The sequence below is a fragment of the Notothenia coriiceps genome, unplaced genomic scaffold (genome assembly GCF_000735185.1).
Source record: "Notothenia coriiceps isolate Sejong01 unplaced genomic scaffold, NC01 NC01_scaffold00012796, whole genome shotgun sequence".
In the NCBI taxonomy this organism is placed as follows: Eukaryota; Metazoa; Chordata; class Actinopteri; order Perciformes; family Nototheniidae; genus Notothenia; species Notothenia coriiceps.
In genome coordinates, this window is record NW_011345497.1 from 109580 (window position 1) to 131293 (window position 21714).

A 21714-nucleotide genomic window follows, 5' to 3' on the forward strand; every position below is an offset into this window, starting at 1 on the left:
TTTCCTTTACAAATATATATATATTTTTAAAGCTACGGACCCAGAATCAGCACTTCTCTAACAGGGCGGAAATAGAGGGGTATGAGGCATGGCTACAATGGGTGATCTGTTTGGTATTTTGAGCAAAACACTTCATAGACATGTTTTTAATATATTTTATATATCTGAAACCTATAATATATGCCTAAAAATAGTATAATAGGAGACCTTTAATATTGACCATAAAGTGCTTGAACCTTTATGTTGCCGTGTTTTAAAATCTCTACATTGGGTCCAGGCTGTTGAATCTAAGTGTTTGTGTTTACGAGTGGCTTTTAAACCTGCCGCTGTGCCGTTGGTTTTATTTCTTAACAGGTCCATAAGGAGTACAGTAAGTGTCTGCGTCACTCCTACTGCTGCAGCCGCACCTCCACCACCAGCTCCCACGGCTCCCTGAAGAACTCGGGCCTGCGTGCCAACAACCGCTACTACAGCGGCAGCCAAGCCCGCCACGCAGCAGCCCACCGACAGGTGCGAACAGGACAGACCCACACATAGAGGATGGCACATGCAAAACAGTACCCTTAGATGCAGGCTCACTTGTTTGTTTATCTTTACACAACAACTAGACCACTAATGAATTTAAAAATAGTATTTTTCTTCAAACAAATGAAGAGTAAATCTGCCTTAGCTTTCGGTGAAAATCAGCTTGTTTCGGTGGAATGAAACAAAAAAATCTATTTTCTTGAATCAAATGACTCCCTTGGTACTGTCTGAACACTTTCAAAAAGAGTGTCAAAACTAAATGAATAGCTTTGGAAACAAGGGAGATTTTAAAAGTTCTGTTATGTAAGATTCTAGAGTACAAAATGAGAGCGCCTGTGAGGATTTGACTGCTAATCAATAACAATGATTCAGCGATTACTTTGCAAAGCTTTGAATTGATTTACTAACTTACTGACTTTTCACACAACAGTCATGTTTCTTTCTTCTGCCCAGAAAAAAAAATATTTGCAGCAAGTGAACCACTGGTGTTACAATACATTTTGTTCTCAGTGACAGGTCAGGATAAGAGTGTGTTACATCATGATATATGAGGCGTTCATTAGTCGTGGCAAAGCTGCTCTAATCATCTGCCGTGCTCACCTCTCTTGTGAAGTTTTTACTTTCATGTTTCCATACATTACTGGCAGGCCTATGCTTACTAGAATGACTCATTAATAAATATTTCCTTTGAAGTCCATGTGCTATATTTAAACAAGGCACCATACAGCACACCCAAAAATGCTGTGCATGCTGGTATATTCACTGTCACAGACACATACTGTACACACATTGACAGTCCACACAATCAACAAACCAGCTTTCCCACACTGTACTGAGAGGCTTCTTGATAACAATAGTATCAGCTACTGCAATCATGTTCTACACTGCTCCAGATTATTAGCCCCCCTCATGATTACATGACATAGCACTGTGCTTCTTTACCCCACGCCTCTCTATCATTGTCTGCCATGTTTGCCTATTGTTCTTTACGGATTAGATCGAGCCCCACCGTTTTGATTACAGGAGCCCCACTGAGATACAAAGTCTACCCGTCGTGTTTCTATATTTAACTTGTTGTCTGTTTGCTGCCACTCACTGAGCTCTGCTCCTTCTTCCAGAGTCGGATCCGCAGGATGTGGAACGACACGGTTCGAAAGCAGACGGAATCTTCTTTCATGGCGGGAGATATCAATAACACCCCAACACTCAACCGCGGTGAGGCCTCCCTCTATCACTGCTCTGCTCCCCCTCTGTTATGATATGCATGTTCTGATGCACACAAACATATAGGCTATAGCACACACATTTAGATAAACTCAACAGAAATAACTAAAGCAAAGGGAGGGGTGGACATAGCCAAGGCAAGGTGCTGTTACCCAGCGGAACATGTGCACATGTGACCGTATACAAGATGTTGAAATATATGTTCATGCCTGGTGTATAAAGGTTACCTAATGATTCACATCGCCTTGCAGCTACTGGCAAATAGCTGTCAGAGCAGTAATAGCGTACATTTAATAACATAAAGTTGGTGTCTGGTTGGTGAATTTCAGTTTGCAGTGCAGTGGCAGCCGCTGGTCTTTAAAAGCACTTATACCCAATATATGAAGCTCAACACATTTAATATGTGAATCTGTGTGTGGGTTGGTCGCAATTAACTCCTCTTACTGTTATTAAGCTGATTTGAGTGTATCTTTAATACTTTAGTATACAGAAAATAGTCAGTAATATTTTACTTGAGCCCACGGGTAGGGTAGCTACTTCATCACATCATAAATCACTTCTTGAACAGAGTTTAAAGCTTTGAATAACTGTTTGCAGTCAGTTGCTGTGAAATATTTAATAATGTTAGAATAGTTATCCGTCTTTGCTTTATTTATTCATTTTGTTTCCTGATTTCCAGTTTTAAATAAAATAAAAAATGTATTTGAGCAAGGATGGAGACGAATATAACAATATCAGGTAAACACAAAACCAGACAGTTTATACAAACTAATAAACCTATAAAACTAATATGGTTTTGCCTTTTCGTTTTTTTTTTATAATCTTCCACATTAATTACAAAGAAGTCTTGACATGGCAATATATCACGGAGATGCATGTGTTGAGATCCCATTATTATAACCCGTGAGCATTAATGCGATAATGCTTGAGATTAATCTGGAAACCTAAATGCGTTAAACCTTTTTAACACAAAGTAATCCCTTTACACAGTTACCCTAAGTTGCTCCCATCCAGTGCGGAGGTTTTCGATAAACCAAAAGTAGTAAAAAGACAAAGAAAGCCGAGGAATTATCCGGAGAGACATGTATAGCACTGGCAGGAGATTGATGGACATCAGTAAGAGCCCTAAAGGCACAACAGCACTTGTTTGCTTTAGGTGTGGTGAAAATAGAGGAAAGGCATTTTACTGAAGCATGAGCCAGTGTCTTGAAGTTGCACATGAGTGGGAGTAGCGTCAGAGATAATAAGCTCTTAGTAGAGGAGATGCACAGCGACTCTTTGTGCCTTTGTCGAGGCTTTAGCTAAGTGTCGGAGAATTGGCGGACAGCAATTTTTCTGAAATCTTGTTATTATAAAGTATGAACCCTCTGATTTCTCTCTCCAGTGAATACTTGTATTTGAAACGTGTGATTAATAATATGATGAGGAGTATTGCTGTGATGAACTGTGTGTGATTCTTTTGATTGATTGAGAAAACTTGAAAAATACCTATTGTAAAAACTGCTAGATGACCTCAGAATCCTATTTATAGAGTCATCGGATCGATTGCACCCACATTTCTTGGATGCAGTGACGCATGCTGTCCCCTCTGAACTCCACACAGCACTTAGAGGTTATTTAAAAAGTAAAAGAAATGCGTTGAGTCACAGATTATCTCAGCCTCAGCAACTGTTGGCGTCACCGCTGCAGCCGTCAGTAACACGGAGACGATGGAGGTTGGCTCAGGTTTAGATTGAGAGGGGTGTGGTGTTGATGATGACAACAGAGGCAGTTGCTAAATCAGCCGTCACTCTGTATGCTAATTTCATCCATTTTGTTTTTAATGAACTGATTAGCGTGTGAGCGAACAGGGGGTAATTATTCTAATTGAGGAGAGTGACAGGAGGAATGCAGGGGGTGATGAAGAGGGTGCTACGAGTGAGCTGCATGGATGAAAGGTTTGTGTGTGTGTGTGTGTGTGTGTGTGTGTGTGTGTGTGTGTGTGTGTGTGTGTGTGTGTGTGTGTGTGTGTGTGTGTGTGTGTGTGTGTGTGTGTGTGTGTGTGTGTGTGTGTGTGTGTGTGTGTGTGTTCGGCGGGCGGACAGGCAGCTCATGGGGCTTTCTTTCACGACAGACTTATCACCAAGGCTGTTGGAGACACATAATGTAGATCATTCCATGATGCACTGTCAAACACAAACAACTGTGCTGGGAAACCTTTATTTTCTGTGCCTCCAAGTGAAGTTTGTCAGTTGGCAGAAAATGAAAGACAAAAGGAGAGTGGGAGCGGGAAAAGTGTGAGAGAGAGAGAGGCTCTATCATGAAGGAGTAATTAAAGAGGCCAAATCTGCAGAAAAGACGCTGCAGCCTTATCACTGGCATCTCGGATTTCTTTGAGTTCTCCACTTAATTTCTTTATGAACCTAACTCTCATACTAAAGCACAATAGTAATGTGTCCAAAACACAGAGTGCTGCACAAACACACACACACACACACACACACACACACACACACACACACACACACACACACACACACACACACACACACACACACACACACACACACACACACACACACACACACACACACAGCCTCCCATGATTCCTCTTGCCCTACTTTATCTCACCACTTAAAGCTTACTTCCTTCTCCACAGGATATTCCTATGAGGTACACACACATATCTAATCCCAGCTAATTTGGTGTTGTTTGTTAAATTCTGGCGTGAGTAACTGTGGAAATGTGGTTGAGTAAAGACACAGCAGAACGAGCCAGAACATAGAGGGAGAGGGGTTTGTGTGGCATGCCAAATAGATGGACGGAATGAGAAAGAGGAGGGAAAATGACAAATAAAAAGCTGTGTGTGAGTGCATATTTTACTTTTTTTGAATTCCCTGCTCCCTTGCTGTGTGATGAACGGCAGGCGTGAGACCTGAAGGTTGTGCTTTGCCTTGGACTACTCTCCGTCATGCTGTCCTATTTTTAATTTCATGGCATTTCTGTTTGAGGTGCCTCAGGCTGGAGCCATACATGGGCATTATACAACATTCTCTCTGCCATTTCTTTGAATTATATTTGTCTTGTAGTGGCATTCACATTGCACTGGGAAATTAAGTGTGTTTCAATGGCTGCACCCCTCGACTACATAATGACATGCATTACTGTTCTACCTCATCTGACTACATTGTCAGGAGCCAAACAAATAAAAAATAATGGCAATGCTCCAAACAGTTCCTTTCCCATGCAATTGTATTTTTACTCAAAGGTTACAATCAGTAGTCATAAACATTGAGGAGAACTGTGAAATGCATTACTCCATAAAGCACCGGCATAACAAAAATAACCCCATCTGAATAAACAGTAAATATTTGTATGATTCCAGATGTTATTACTGAGTCTGGAAATGTGAATTTCAGAGCGCTACACCTATCGTGTGCAGTGTTCTCGCTTGTGATTGCTTTGCATACATTTGAGGAGAAGATAAGAGCCTATGTGTGATTCTGTTTATTTTTTAAATGTTTACAGCGACCATGGGCAACCACCTTTTGACGAACCCAGTTTTACAGACTCGCACTGGCACCTCTCCTTACAACACGCTGCTGGCCGAGAGCTTCACCCCCCCCTCACCTGGCGTCTTCAACTCTACTGGTTGGCTCCTCTTTAATACTCTGTGTGTGCAGTGATGTCAGCACATGTGTGTATTCAGTATTCAAGCAGCTTGCTGTCACTATTTAGACAAGGTTTACACAAACTCATTAATGTTTTTGAATGATTTTGCACATGTTTCTGCGTTTATGTGCATGAGTTTGGTTTTTTCAGAATTTCTATCCTTCTGACATATTCACAAAGCTGAACAGGAACGAGCCAAACAGTGCTTACAGCCTAACCAGCCATCTGGTTGGGTCTTAAATCTTCATGAGAACAGCCACAAACTGATTTAGAAGTTTAGCTACAGCTGTGACAGCCAGAAATCGACAGGACAGTTTTCCTATTTTCAAAGTAGAGAAAGCAGTCGGCTTGAATCATGACGGCCGTAGAAAAAGGGATCCGACAGCTCGGTGGCCAGGGCAGGGGACGTTCCATCTGGCTTTTGGATGGTCAGGTGTGAGTGTCAGTGTGTGTTTGTATACTTAATCAAACTGTAGGTATATTAAAACATTCCTCTTCATTTACAGTTTGATGCATACAGCTGCTGTATTAGACACGTTCAGATTGTTGCTCCACTGCAGTATCAATATTCACTTGGTGAGGGACTGAGTGTGTCTCCTTGCCGACTGAGTGTGCATTCGCAGAGTATCAGGCCTCGTGTCTGAGGACTGAAATTTAAAGCGGCGTTTCTATTAAATATTTTAAAGCCTTTCCGCACAATACGTCAAGCCTGATGGCCACAGGCCTGGCAGCCGAGACATTTTTAGAAGAGTGTGGGAGAGGAAGTAGGGAGAGCACTTCATTACAATGTCTAATTACCCACACCACCACCGAAGAACGTTGATTAAAGTCACACTAAGCATTACATTTCAAAAATGAACATTTCACATTTTTAGATACTACGGCTTTTGCTTTGCTTCTTGATGTTTTTTTTCAGGAAAAATCCCAACATCTGTGATGTGTGGAAGGAAAGTAGTCAAATAAAAAATTGTGGCTGCTGTGCAAAGTTTTATATGAATTATGTATGTATCCAGGTATCAGTGACAGTAGTAAACAAATATCCAGTATTTTCTGTGGCTTAGAAGTAAATGTAGGAGGAATGTGATGTCAAACCAACAGGACCAAGTCTGCATAAATCAAAGTTAGTGTGTGTGTGTGTGTGTGTGTGTGTGTGTGTGTGTGTGTGTGTGTGTGTGTGTGTGTGTGTGTGTGTGTGTGTGTGTGTGTGGGTGTGGGTGTGGGTGTGTGTGGGTGGTATGAGTTGAGGGTTCAATGTTGAGTCTGAGAGAAAATAAAAACAGTTAGATGGACAAGGATTTAATTTATTCTGTTATCGCTCCCCTTTCAAATGTCTTAAAAATAATGCATCAAGTTAATGTTGCACCATTAAAGAACGCTTACTGACGGGTGTCTTTCATTTTATTCACTCCACATGACTTTCTCTGGGACTCACAGGAACCTTCCGTGACCCGAGTAAGTATAATTCACCTCAGTTCACATCATTGTACCATCTGATATTTATTGTTCTTCTGTATCTTGCGCTTTAATCAAACTGTATGATAATAATACCAAAACCCTCGGTCCCCTGTGTCCCTTCTCTTTGTGTTATGGTCCAGAAAGCACGTTATCAAAGGCCCGCGATCCATGTGGGATGGAAACCCTGCCCTTGAATGGTAACTTCAACAACAGCTACTCCCTGCGCAGCGGCCCAGGGGGTGTAGGCGGGGGCAGCTGTGACTTCCTTGGTGGTGGGGGAGGAGAAAGTTCCCCAACCCTCCTCAATCCTCGCAGCTCAGAGGCCCTTGGAGGCGGGGGCATCCGACGAAACCTCTCCGATGCCGCGGCCTTCGAGAAAATGATCATCTCTGAGCTTGTGCACAACAACCTGAGAGGGAGTGGAGGAGGATGCGACGTAGGGGACAGAGTGTGTGGCAGCCTGGCCAGGGGACGTCCTCATGGAGGGGTCGGTCGGGGGACAACAGGGGCCGGGCCAGAACCATCTATCAGCATGGATGAAGAGGAGGACTATATGAGAGAGGGACGGCAGCGCACCCCACAGGATGTGGAGCTGCTCTACAAAGCTCTGGAGGAGCCCCTGTTGTTGCAGCGCGCGCAGTCCGTCCTCTACCAGAGCGACCCCGAGGAGTCCGAGAGCTACACGGCCGACCTCACCGAGAGCCTGGGCCACAGCGGCCACAGCGGCCAGAGTGCTGGGGGGCAGACGGGCAGCAGAGCACCAGACTCCCCCGCCCGTGACTCCCTGTACACCAGCATCACCAACCTGCGAGACTCTCCATACCCCGACAGCAGCCCCGAACCCCTGGAGGTGGTTCCCCGCTCAGCCCAGCCCCCCGAGGAGCTGTACTACAGCTCTGGGAGGCCCGCACTGGGCTCCCGCGGGGCCCCAATGCAGACCTTCTACCAGGCCACACACCGGAGACCGAGTGGGGAGGGACACCAGGGTCAAGAGCCCGCCCATAATGAGGGAGACGGACAGATGCAGCTGGTCACCAGCCTGTGACTGGAGGCTGAAGGAGGAAGTTGGAGACATATGTGATGGCCAAAGCCGCCTCCTAGCCTGCCTCGTTTTGCGTCTCTCCACTTTCTGCTTGTTTGGTTGCCTTTCTTTCACTCGACTTTTATTTAGCTAACAGATGAGCAAACAGAGTGACCTTCATGGGGGAGTCATGGCTGAGTCAGCCTTTATCTTAAACCCTCCCCAGTCTTCTGGAGATAAGTGATGGGAGTTTTGTCGCAGAGCATTCGTTATGCTTTCTTTAACTCTGTTCCCCCCCAAAGTTCTTTTGTGACCCTAAGGCCAAGTCCAGCACTCTGAATGTATCACAATCTACCCCGTTTACCTTCAGATATTTCAGAAACTTTAAAACTTTGTAAAAGTTTTTTTTATTGTTATTACTCATCAGACCTGCCTCCGGAGATGGGAATATTATTTTGTATTTTATCTCATTTCCCTTTCGTAACATCCATTGGTCTTTTTTTATGTCATCGTTTGATAGGAGTAGCTAGCTGTGGAGACAGGGAATATAATACACTATTATAACCTAAAAAGAAGTCTCACAGAAAGCTCTTCATTGTTGCCAAAAATATATTTTATTGAGCCAGAACAGAAACTAGAACATTCACAAACACATTCACATATATGCTCACTTATCCAGAAGTGCTCATTACTGAACATCAAAAGTCAAAATCGTACTTCATCTAAGTAAAGGGAACACGCTTTTGTTCCAAGCAGGCAGTGGGAGCTGATTCAGTTGCCTTCATTTTCTCTTGCTGTGAATCGACGACTATGTACAGAAGTGGAGTAAAAGCAGAGACTGAAACGCTGCCCCCCCCCCCTCCAGAGCAGAAGAATCTGCATCCTAAAGACTGGCCACTCCTCTCCACTGTTCTCTCTGGTTGTTTGCTTTAGGCATTTGAAAAGTTAAATGACTGCCTTGCTATTGTTTTTATGAGAGTATTCAATTTGTTGACTTTTGGTCTGCATCCTTTGGGGGCTGCGAGGGCCCCCTGTACTTTGCTGTTAGAGCCTAGCCAGTTGAAGTGGACTTGTTTCCTGTGTGTGGTTGTGACAAGAAAGACTATAAACACCGCGAAAGCACTGGTCGACCAATTGGTATAGCCGTGTACATAGGAACCACACATGAATCTACTTTATTCCTAATATGTAAATAGACACAACAGATGATCAAAAGCAACAAAATTAACAAATACTATGAAAAATGACTTCTTGTACTGCAACAAATCAACGAAAGAAAAAAATAAAATGTTTTGGAGTTTGTGAACTGAATGATAATGGTCTCTCTCCCCGGTAGCGTGATCTATTGCTTGTCTGTGCCATTCAGTGAAAAATCTAGGGATCCAATGGAGATGTAAATGCAGAGAGAGAGACAGATTATAATGTCTAGTAGATTTTATTTATATATAAATATATGAAAAACGGAAAACGAAAAAATCATGGCACCATTTTGATGTAATATATACACCCAGGTTGTTAATGTTTGACCTTTGACATTCCCAGGGTGGGATTGCCAAAGGCAGCGGGAGGTGTGAGGAAAGCGAGATAGATGTTGCCAAATGTCATTCTGTGCCTCAAGGGCACGATAAAGCATTGTGAGTAACGGCAGCATCCATAAAGTGATTTTGTTTGTATTATTTGGAAGATGTAACCAGATAACACTTACTTACGACATGGGTTTTAGCATGTATGATAATGACATTTGTTTCGCTATCTGGAAAAATTGCATTTAGCTGTTTCTTAAAGGTAGTTTCAGCACTTCTCAAAAGCTTAATGTGACAATTCATTGATTACCTGTGTGCATGTGTTTGTGTGTAATTATGAATGCGTCTGAATGGCTGGTTGTGTGTGTGTGTGTGTGTGTGTGTGTGTGTGTGTGTGTGTGTGTGTGTGTGTGTGTGTGTGTGTGTGTCTGTGTTTGAGAGACAGAGAGTGTGTGTGTGTGTGTGTGTGTGTGTGTGTGTGTGTGTGTGTGTGTGTGAGTCCCGTGCACCAGACTTTTGTGCACAAACATTTGAAAAGCTATTTTTCCGTGACATGACTTGAATGCACATTAGACAAGGGGGATACTCATCTCAAAGAGCTACCTTAACTTCCTCGCCTCAAATAGGAGTTTATGTTGCTATGGTGTTGAGGCACAAGGAGGAAAGGAGAAATCAGACCGCGTCGGGTGACGTGAGATATAACCATACACCATCAAAATGACAAGCAGGGTTGACTGATCGGAAGGAACATGTTTCCAATATGCCACCTTATGCAAGCTATACATTTGAGAAATTAGCTGTCAAGAGAGAGCTGCTCATGAGGCTCCTTTCATCCAGCTGAAATCTGTCTGACCTTTAAAAATACTGAGAATTTGCCTTCTCAAATGCTGTATTTATAGGTATTTATTATGGTTTATTTATCAGTTTTTATGTATGTTTTTGGAATATTTATTCACGTTGATTTATTCATGGCATTGTCATTTATTTTATTTATTTCAAATGTCTTCCTTGTAAACCTGTGACGAGCGAGAGAGTGTGCTGTGAGGACAGGACGTGAGCAGAAAACAGATGCGTCCACTGCAGTGTGACATTTGGCTGGGCCCGACTGTCCCACTTCTAAGAGAGAACCCAAAGGACAGCTTTTAGTGGTGTCTCCTGGGGCTGAAAGAAAGAGAGGGTTAAAGACAGATAAGGGAGAGGGATTACAAGGATTTACCACCATTTATTCTTGTTATTCAAATCACTTTTGTAAGTATCATTGTAAAGGCTGCAGAGCGCGATGAGGCTCAGAACGAAGGCCCCCGGAATCAAGACTTGAGCCATAGAGGGAACGTGTGCAATACTGCTGATGGTACATGACTTGGATTTGAACCTGGGAGCTGCCTGTGTTTTCAAATTTAAAGACAACATGCTCATGTTTTGCGGCGCTGCTGGACAATGTGAAGCACAGATCTAATGGCTTGAGGATTGGGCACCGTACTCAGGCAGCACCCATTGGTCAACTGAGGACAACTGAATGTACTTTAAGAAGCACGACTGAAGATAAAACAATTCACTCCAGGGCGGAACTGTTAATAGGAAATACAAGTCGGCCATCATCATCTTAATCTCCATCATTCTCATCACCATCATCATTAACTCCATCCCTCCCTCATTGAATTTGATATAATGTGCTGATGCTGATCTTTGTCAGGGGAGAAGCAGTGTTCAGACAGGCCTTCCCCATGAGGGGTGGGAATGTGCGTCACCTTGGGCCTGCTTCTCTCCTTTCCAGCACCTCCTACCTCCTTTTCTTTTCCTCCCTATCTCTCCCATCTCATCCACATTTTAATATCAATCTCAATGGACTCCTTTAGTGCAGCACTTCTTTGAGAGTGTTAATTTGTTTTTGTCAAAAGCTTTGTTTATCCCAGATTAATATCTCAATAAACAGAGTGCAGTACTGTGGTAAATGATGGTGATTATACAGTAGAAGGTCCGCAGCCCATGCTGTGGGACGGAGGCTCACACAACAGGAGTTTCTCCACCATTCAAAGTCCTCTCAACCTGTGATTACAATAATAACACGGTGGTTTCTAATTCGCTGCAGTGAACTGGCTTCGCTCTCTTTTTTTCTACTTTCTTTTTCCATCCACGTCTGTTTCACAACATTTCTCTTCTGTGCCAGTTGCAACATAACATGCATGTGCTCCAGTTGTTTAAAAGGTGGGATGCCCGACCTTTGACCCAGTAGTGGCGCACCCTTTGTCCGCTTTGTGTCAGTGGAGAGTGAACTATTGCTCAGTCTATCATTAGACGGCGGAGGTCCCAGCAGGCCTACAGTCAGTTTACTCACAGTCCACACTTTAACACACAGACCTTTCTTCTTCTTTTTTTAACCAGTGATTTGTGTGGCCAATATCACACCAGGAGGGTGGAAGGGGGAGGGGAGGATGGGGGGAAGGGAGGATGGGAGGATGGGAGGATGGGAAGGAGAGTACTGGTGTGTGAGTTCAACAGCAGCAGAGGAACAGGGGGTCATTATTGTATGCCTTTATAAACTGACCCAAGAGGGGGCATAGTGGGGACAACTTCGGCATACATGTCCCTGATGTCACACATTCATAGCCATAAGTAGTCATTGCGACAGAGAGTTAGGGAAGGGGGGATGGTGGGGGAGGCAGATTTGCAGTGAGGCTGTGCAGGGAGGCTGTGCAGGGCTGGATCTGGAGATAAGGAGAAGGATGTGCTGCTTTTTGAGAGCCTTTTCTGTTGGTGGTTTAAAGTCCAGAAATTATCACCCTTTATTTGTTTTATTTGATCAAGCTGGCATGTCATATTTTGAGTTTGTCCATTGAATAAAACGATTCTGCCTGTAGAGGAAGATAGATGACGTGATTGTTTTTTGGTCTAATGGATGCTTCCATAAATAAATGTGAAAAAATGAATCCACTGCCGGATTTTTAGAGTGCTAACAAACGCAAGAAGATTTTCCTATACAGATTTTTTAAAAGCAAATATTAACACTGATAAAGTAGTACTATTTTGTTATTGGTCTCTTGTTGTGTGTCCACATGACTACTGAATACAGTACTTATAGAGTAGTTTTAACAGTATGTAGGGGTATGGCATAAACCCAGTGATGAGGATTGTGCTGTTTCTCTTTGGTGTTGAATATGTGTTCGTGGAGCTGTGCCAGCAATTCGGGCCATCTTTGATGCACAGGGTGGGACCGACATCAGAGGGGCTTTTGTGTGGGATGAGCTTCTCCAAATGTTAAACCTGTGAGGCACATTCTACATAGAAACCCCCAGGTCCAAACAAACATATCTTTTGACACACATATAATAACCATCTTCAATCAGGTTAGGTCGTTTTATACACTGAAGTGAAGACTTGTATCAGCTGTTTACTTGTTAACATTTATACACATACAGCAGGAGCAGCTTGATCTATAGGCATGTTTTTTTCTATTTCTTCCTCTTCCTCCGGTCTCTGAAAGTAGGGAGGGGCTGAACTGTGCCTGCATGTGCCTGTCCACGGCTGTAGTGATATCGATGCCATGATCGTCTGTGGGACGAGTCAGTAAATGTTGCCCAAGATGATCTGTGTCCATCATCAGAGGAAGAGTAGCTGGCTATAGCGTGAATGGGATATTCTGAGTATCAGCTAATGGCTGTATTATTAACTCAGTACAATGGAACCTGGTCAGTATTGGACATCCTTGAAATGCTTTTGTTTCTGGGAATAAGTTATTGGGTGCTAATGGTTTTACGTAACAGGCTGTAGGCATTGAAAGAACTGTCATTGTGCCATGTTGGGCTCTACATATAGCACCATTTCCAGAGCTTTCTGTGATTTTTCTATAAAATAAATAATTTGTCATGTACCACTGAAACATTTGTAAACTGAGGATATATAACACCTTGATACTGTTTCTATTTTGTTTGAAGGATAATGTTTTTCTTGTTTATTTTCTCAAGACCACTGCTTTGACAGCTGTCCGGCCAAAGGGGATGATTTTCTGTGAGTGTTTGCATCATCGCAGGTCAGAGCGACCTTGTATCAGCACATATTAATAAAAAACTATTGAAAATATACACTGTTCATGCTTCAGGCTTTCTCTGGCAACATCTTAAAGAGGCTCAATTGTTTTGTGGTTGTATGCTTGTGCAGCATAATTGCTTATGTGCTTATGCATGTGTCGGTGCAATAAAAGCATAACTGCGCACAGAGATTATTAAAAAATCAATCTTTCGCTGTGTCATATGCATATTAACTTCAATATACCTACGCTGGGATTCAAACTGGAAATGAAAAGACATCTTTAAGCAGTAATACAGTGGTTATGTTTTATTCATGGGGTGCCCTGCAGGTTACAAGAGCATTGTGCTGCTCCTCTGTATACCATGGGAAGCAGGGGACAGAAGCCAAGCAACCAAGCCCCTTCCTGAGTCAGCGCCCCTTTGAACCACACACTGTACTGTAGTATGCATATGCAGATGAGTCAAAGACTGGTCTGTGTCCAAAGCATACCACACAAAGTGATCAAAGAGATTCAGTAAAAAGCAAGCCGTCACTTTAGGAGGGCAAACCCAAAAATCTTCGTGTTTTGACAGGGGCTAAAGAGCTTTACGCGCGTTTCACTAGAGTAACCCTGAGTCAGTATGACGAGACCCGCTACAATGGTGCTTTCAACCATCTCATATGTCGTATGTACATGCAGACCTGCTCAGCTGGATTCTTCTTTAACGAGCATCAGTCAAGGTTAATTAATCATACAGTGTAGTGTGATCCCTGATGTAATCTTTTAATAACTGCCACGTGAGTGCAGCTTACTGGCTTCTGATTGAAGCACTGTTTGATGCTGTCTGTAAAGCTGCAGCGGCACACAACTGTATGCGACCTTTAGTATGCTCCAGAGTAAGCGTAAAGATTGTGATCAACTAGAGATCAGTTAGGGATAACACAACTAAGCGTCAGGCCTGGGTTGTTGCAGCACATCTAGCTTCCCTTAAGCCTTCTTATCCCTGATGTGGGCTGATCAGTGTTCCACCAACTTTTGTTTCCTTGACTGCTCATAATACCGTTCAATGAGGAGTGTGATTGGTAACTAATTAGCTGATATCTAATTATTATGTGCATCAGAGCATTCAGCCATAATTACAGCCTCTCCCATGTCCTTTTCCCCCATGTCACACTGTACTGTGTACATGTATGATATGACATCATCCACCTCGCTCATGTCCCCTCAGTGAAACTCCCTGAGAGGGGAGGCTCTGAAGCCATGACCATTCAATCACCCTGTTTTCACTGGTAGTAGAGTAACACTTTAACACACTAACACACCAAAAATGAACAACAAAGCCTCTAACCCCTGACACAATTTCTTCTTCATACTCAGCCCATCTGAGAGGTAAAAAGGGGGCTCTTTCAAGGTCATTGAACATTTAGGGAAGCTTTAAAATAGAATCAGACATTGACTAACAGCAACTATCAGCAGATCCTAAGAGATAGAGAAAAGAGATGGATTATATTCAGCCTGAACCCCCGTGTGTTTGTGTTAAACCGTGATTACTACCATACATCAAGCCATGCAGGCAACACATCTTTTAAATACTGTAAGATACATTTAAATTAACAAGTACTGTGTAATTTATGTACTGTTTATTCATTGGTTGATTAATAAATGGAAATGGTATACTGGAAAATAGAGATCAACTGCAACATAGCCACTAATTGCAAAAGGGAGTGACACAATAGTCAATCAGCAGCTCTATAAGGGAGGACTTGGTTTGCAAAAACAAAAGCCTTTTATCCCCACTCATAATGGTTAATCACAGAAATACAGCATATGAATGTATATTTTGTGGTTGAAGATACAATCATGAATTTTGAAGCTATTGCCATGTATACGTAAATACAAGTTAATCGCTAAAGTAATAAGAGATGTAGGCTAATTATGTTTCCTGTATACCTCGGTGGTAGAAACCGATGACCATGTACTGCCCCCTTGTGGTAAAAAAAGGATACTTCCAATAGTTTGGAAAGCAAGTTCTAACAAAAAGACCAGGCAGTGAAATCCAGGGTGGATATAGCATTTTATTTAAAAGACAAAAATTCATAATTTGTAATGCACTTACAATTGTATTCTTTCTCATTTATATATAAATTGATTAATAATAAGAGCACGTAAGCAAGAAAAGAACAATCTCAATATAATGTGAATCTGAATTTGCATATGCGGAGTAAAATGCTTTAAAATTACAAAATAGTGAAGGCACTTGAATGAATGTTATATGATAAACAAGAATTAATAGCAGACTTACTTATAACAGAATGAATACATAAGATATTACAACTCCGATAAAAAAGACGAAACATTCTTTATGATGTTTTCCATTCATGTCTCATTAAAATGAAATATTTTAACAAGTCATTGTAAAATATGATATATCTATAGCTTATACAAATGTATTTAATCCGTAGATTATAAAAATAGTATAAGTATTATTATATGTTTTAGTCTCGCAGCTGAGAATGTGGTACATTTTCTGATATTTGGTTCACCCATACTTTGGTCAAGCCATGCACTATCTATGTATCTCAATAACAAATCACACTTGTGTCTTTGTTGTTGTGATAACTAATATTAGTTTAAATGTAATAAGCCAAATTAAGATGTATCCATCTGTGAGTGATCACATTATGTCAAAAGGAATGATTTGAATAGGATGCAATTGTATACAATTAGGTAGAGAGGGCTTTTAGAGAAAACGTATATTCGAACATCGTGCTCGAAAAGAGAGCAACGATGATGATAAAAGTTATGATTTAAATGAAAGTGCTGGGCTTGATTACAAAGAAGCTGCCAGTAAATGTACCACATACCTTGTGAGACATATAGTTATAGTGTATATATAGGTTATTATTTTATCTATAATAATAGTTATCAGTATTGATAGTTCCCCATGTTGGTGGTTGACTCCACGCCATTTTCCTGAAGCAAAGAAAACAAACAATGACTATGTTAAACGAAAACAAAATAATACAAGCATTTTAACAGAAAATATATACAGTAGAAAGCTTTTACTTACCGGTGCAGTAGAGCACATTCTGGGCTGGTTTGACTCAAAGCCGGCCTTGTTCACCAAAGCTCTGGCTTCATCCGTCATGTCAGGAGGTTGGAGGGCTTGCCTGTCAGCGCTGGAGACAGAAACAAGGAATGGAGATATAAGCCTCTGGACAGAAATAGTATAACTTGGTAATGCTCACTTTCCAAGCAGACAACACACAAGTTCTGCTGTTGAAAAGCAGACTGGAAATTGCAGAGCGACAGAGATTTGTCTTTGGGCTCAGTTCTGAGTGCACAGTGTCTGAGAGCAGGAAGAAGTCTCACCTCTCAGGAGGCAGCAGGCGGTGTCCTTCATTCTCACAAGCTTCAGGACCCCCACAGCCAGGAGCACATCCATTGTGCGTTTCCTCAATCCTAGAGAAGTATTCACAGATGAACAGATGGGGATAGAAAAACCTGAGGGTGAGTACTTCCCCTCATTTGTTATTTTCACTGCTGTATTGCATTTCTTTGCACTGTTTACACGATTAAAGTCAAACTTAATTTTATTATTAATATATAGTCATCACAGTTTTGCCTGTCAGCTTTTATGTGAAAAATAAGTCCTTATATGCATGCTGTTTAACAAGCTCTATATTACTGTATGTTTTATTAATCTTGTTTTTATCATATTGTATCACTGGATATTTTTTCACTTTATTTGATTTTTGTTTAATAATTTTGTGAACATTCAATACACCACCTAACATCACAGTACTTTACTTGCTGTAAATGATTATATTTAATGCAATTAACAAATTCTGTATTTCCTTCTAAGCTAATAAGAAGTGATTAGCCCCTTGTTGGCATAAAGTATAACAAGGTAAACATAAAACATTTTCAAGATAAAATTACAGTATATCTACGAATATCTAAATTGTTAGAATACAGACTTACCTCACGAAGTGTTCCCCATTGTTGTCATTAATTCCTCCTGGATCATCCCTCACACTTCTGAAGCAAACAAACACAACAGTTGTTAAATAACAATGCTGACTGAACTTTAAAAAGAAAAAATAATAATAAACACACTGACAATCCATCCAACACCAAAAGCTTACCCGTTCATAGCTCGATGATTGGGGTCTTTAATTACGACAGGTGCATGTGTGTTCCCACTGCAAAACACAATTCAAATAAAATGGCGTTGAATCTCACCTGAGAAATGTTATTCAAAACCTGCTCAAGCCACACAAGGAAAGTAAGCAACAGGCACAAGAAAAAGTTAACAACCCTCTTTCTCACTTTTTAGAGGGCTGGACACCCTCGCAGCTCAAATTGTGGTCCAGACTAGAGACTGGAGCAGACCTGCCATCAGCTTCACGATCAATACTATGGAGACAATGGTAGCTTTTAGCAAATTATAGTCTAGACTTCCAATTGCTATTTAAAAAAAACACTTTAACGGTTTTGACAAAGACTAAACAGAGATCTGTGGATGAAGATGTTATATTGATAACATGACAACCTAAGCTGGGAACATGCACACTTTCAAGTGTTTTATCATACTCAATATCATTTTCAACGCTTCCATCTAGATCGGTGGCAGCTATTTCACACAGCCTGTAATAACAAAGAAAAGATGTAAATCTATTCAACTTCACATATCTCTGGTAAAAGTATTCTAATCTAAGCTTACCTCATATCACCATTGAGTTGTTGTCCTTCCAAATCAACAGCTATGTTCTCCTGGAATCCACTTCCTGCAGGGTGTCTTAAAGAGACATTCAAACATAGAATTACATTCAGCAGCACTAAATAAACACAAAGAAGTAGACCTAATGTGTTGAATGGAGCAAGAAGATTATTATTATTATTATTTATATATACTGTATATATTTTATACTTTAATTCACCCTTTCTCTATGGCGACATTTGACTTTGACCAACTTTTTGTTTGTGTTTAACCATTTGAAACGTAATGCCAGAAGTGTATTCAAGTGCAGTGGTTCCAGCTGTAATGTATTTGAAATAAATACATACCTAGTTACCTGTGCCCCTTCCCTCTTTGTTATTCTGAGACAAGAGCGTAGGTACGTTGAAAACTGCGACACTTTACGTGCACAGTACTGCTTCCTGAAACAAGAAACAAACCACAACAAATGTTTCTCAGTTCATGCAGGATACTGTGTTAGTAAATGTGTATTAAAACTAACCGTAAATTGTTAGTGCAAATAGAATATAACTCACTTTTTCCAATAGAGCAGCACCACCACAACGACCACAATGAGCACCACAACAACAACACAAAGTCCAACTGTACAACAAACCAAAAAATAACATGTTATGATCAAATATTAACTTGAGTTATTTTACAACAGATGAATTCCATCAGAAAAACGTCCACTTACCAATAAGGTTCTTTGGGGGAAATGTAGGATCAGGCTCATCCTGCTTCTCTGGCTCCTCTGTTTGAAGGTAAAAAGGTACACATGTTTACGATGTATATGTGATATATATATATTTGTGTGTTTGTTTATAAATCAAACATTTTATTGACTTACCGGTAACTGTATAATCCACGCAGATTTCGGTAAGAAACGTATTCTCCTGAAAAGTAAAATAAAAGTCTATATTGTGGGTATTTTTACATTTTCTCTATTTACATAATCAATATATTACTTTTATTGATTTAATAAATGACAGAGGGAGACTCACTCCGGTAAAAAAGCATTGTATGTGCAGGTCTCTGCAGTGTCTTGTAGTGACTGAATCAGGCGTCATGCTCTTCACTTCATCCGAATAATTATAAGGTCGAGGCCCATCAACAGAAACAGCAATTGTAGACTGTTGGGAAATAATAAAAAGTTCACCTTAAATGACGTCAAGTTAAACAAAAAACATCAACATCAGTGTCGAACTCGCACTTCCTCTTTGTCCCATCACCTTGAATGTATTTTTCTTTTTTACATAGGCCTAGTTAAGGATAAGCAAACGTGTTAGAAAACATTTGACTACCAGAGTGTGTAGAAGTAAATAAAAAATACCTTATTTTGATATACGTGAACTTTTCCTTCCGCAGGACACGAGAGTGGGAAAGTGTATCCCTCAGCCGTTGTTGAGTTACAGGAAATGTTTCTATGGAGGCACTCTGTGTGACGATAGATATCAAATGTATCACAATACACTTTGAGCTCTCTATAAACATCCTACAGGGCTCATAAATTGTAGAAAAATACATTATCATGTAGAATAACTACAGAATAAACTTACTGATGAGGATAAGTGGGGACATTTTGGGAGCAGGCTCATCCGGCTTCCCTGTAGTAAATAGTTGGGATACATCATGCTTTAAATGATATACGATTTATACATGTACCATAACAAGCTTTAAGCTTTCTTTAAAACTCGTAAAATAGCAACAGGAAGCGCGTAACAGAAACAAGCTTACGCGAACAAAAAGTAGGCTATTGAATAACTAATTAAACTATACAAAAATACATAGGCCTAATCACAATGCTCAGTCTCTTACCTAATGTTTTTCCGATACAGAACAACGTGAAAATTATAGCAAATTGGTACATTTTGTCGAAGACAGACTCCACGGAGATATAAAAATAACTGCGCACTTCAGTTGGAGAAACAGAAAGTGATAAAGAGGGTGTATGTATGAGGCTATTAGCTTCCGTTTGTATGGGAAGTAATACCCATGGAAAGGTCATGACTATGAGATAGAAAAGTCGAAATTATAAGATAAAGTTAATATTTTGAGATAAAAAGTCAATACAAAGAAATGCAAAATCATGGTAACAAATGTGGGGATAAAAAGTCATATTTATGACGGCAAAAGACAAAACCATGACATTAAAATTCCTAATGAAGAAATACTTAACATACAATATCAAATCTGGCAGCTTTTGGGGGTAAATGTTCCTATTTATCTTTCACAGAAGTGCATTGTGAGAACATTGAGGGCTATTGAAGACTAGATTCAGGCCCGGTTCTACGGGGGTGCATAAGGGTGCATTGCACCCTCAGTTGAGTCGTTATGCACCCTCATTTGAAAAATGAAAAGTGAAAAATATTACGCATATAATTACAATAATAGAAGAAGAAGAAGAATATAGTTGAAATAAAATAAATTGTGCTTAAATAGCATTGACCTGCTGCATTTATTTGGTCAATTTAAACGGTAAGTAACGTTATAATGTCAGGTGCGCGTGACCTGTGCCGCTGCGCGTTCGTCATCTGCAAGGTGCTTACACAGCAGTCAATTCAATGATGGACATCAGAAAATTGTTAAAACAACCAGCCCTTGTCGCCAGCAGTAACACGGCATCTACTGCAGGTAATAACAGTTCAGATCATGGGGACATTGCGTTACCCGCGGCCACTGTCGTGGCGTCCTCCCGCCCGACTCGCCGGCTTTGCCAACCTCGCCCACGGAGGCGGAGCAGCCGCATCCGTCTTCGTTGCCCCAAACACCGCCACCCCTCGGCGGCCCGCAAGTGCCAGAGGACCTCGGCAAAACAGAGCCTGCCCAGCTTTATTAAAAAAAGTACCCAACTCGCCTGTACAGTGGGGTAAGGCGCTCATTTTGCAGCTCATGGTTTCAAAACAGAGATTGGCTGGAATATTCATGTAAAAAAGATGCCATCTTCTGCTATGCATGAAGACATTTCGGTTCAAGTAAGTCAGATGCCTTCACCACAACTGGCTACTGGCGCCATGCTCTTGTACGTGATAAGGGACTGGAAAGGCATGAATCAAGCAAAGAGCACATAGATCCATATATCGCTTCATTTTGCTCTCAAAGTGCACCAGATTGATGCTTTTAACTTCAATATTTAAAAAAAAAAAAGGAGGTGAGGACCCCCCTAGAGGGTGTTAGGTCCACTCCCCACTTATAAAAATAGCACTTTACCACTGCACCCTCTCTAATCTCAGATACACCCTGAGTCATTTTGTTCTGGAACTGGGCCTGACTACATTTACTACAGATAACATGCTTTCACATGGGTTAACAGGCTATTAACGCACCATTGAAAGAATTTGAAGCAAAAAGCATCTTTGGCATTGAAAAAATTCAAAGTTGCACCATCTGTGGAGATGGTGCAGGCTTGCAATTAATGTGTCTAAGTACATTTTGCTATAATATTTAACAAAACGTTTAGCTATGTGCTAGACCTATTGACTAACTGAGAGAAGTTGACTATTTCTCTAACAACTTCTTAGACAATTTATTAATTTAGTTGTCATTTCTTCAACCAATACACTTAACA

General features: G+C 41.0%; 2 protein-coding genes across 4 annotated transcripts in view; one reads left to right on the plus strand and one right to left on the minus strand.

Moving 5' to 3' along the window:
• adgrl1a (adhesion G protein-coupled receptor L1a) overlaps positions 1 to 9787 on the plus strand; it is a 94503-nt gene extending 84716 nt beyond the window's left edge. For both annotated transcript variants that reach the window (XM_010773641.1, XM_010773642.1), the window contains 5 exons: positions 355 to 510; positions 1644 to 1740; positions 5257 to 5379; positions 6835 to 6852; positions 6996 to 9787. In XM_010773641.1, the coding sequence (XP_010771943.1) occupies positions 355 to 510; positions 1644 to 1740; positions 5257 to 5379; positions 6835 to 6852; positions 6996 to 7900 (1299 nt within the window). In that variant the 3' untranslated portion in view covers positions 7901 to 9787. The remainder of the gene's footprint in view (positions 1 to 354; positions 511 to 1643; positions 1741 to 5256; positions 5380 to 6834; positions 6853 to 6995) is intronic.
• A 6022-nt stretch (positions 9788 to 15809) lies between these two features.
• On the minus strand, positions 15810 to 20089 carry LOC104947597 (uncharacterized). Of its 2 annotated transcripts, XM_010773644.1 has the most exons (16): positions 19965 to 20089; positions 19706 to 19753; positions 19480 to 19583; positions 19151 to 19279; positions 18997 to 19042; positions 18844 to 18900; positions 18683 to 18749; positions 18476 to 18568; positions 18132 to 18206; positions 18002 to 18055; positions 17738 to 17824; positions 17554 to 17610; positions 17390 to 17446; positions 16778 to 16867; positions 16476 to 16584; positions 15810 to 16378 (listed from the first exon to the last, which is right to left on the minus strand). In XM_010773644.1, exons 1-16 carry the CDS (start codon positions 20014 to 20016, stop codon positions 16331 to 16333), a joined length of 1173 nt encoding a protein of 390 aa, XP_010771946.1. In that variant the 5' UTR covers positions 20017 to 20089; the 3' UTR covers positions 15810 to 16330. The 2 variants fall into 2 exon arrangements, with proteins under 2 accessions (XP_010771946.1, XP_010771947.1); XM_010773645.1 differs by lacking the exon at positions 18002 to 18055.
• Between the last annotated feature and the right edge of the window lie 1625 nt (positions 20090 to 21714).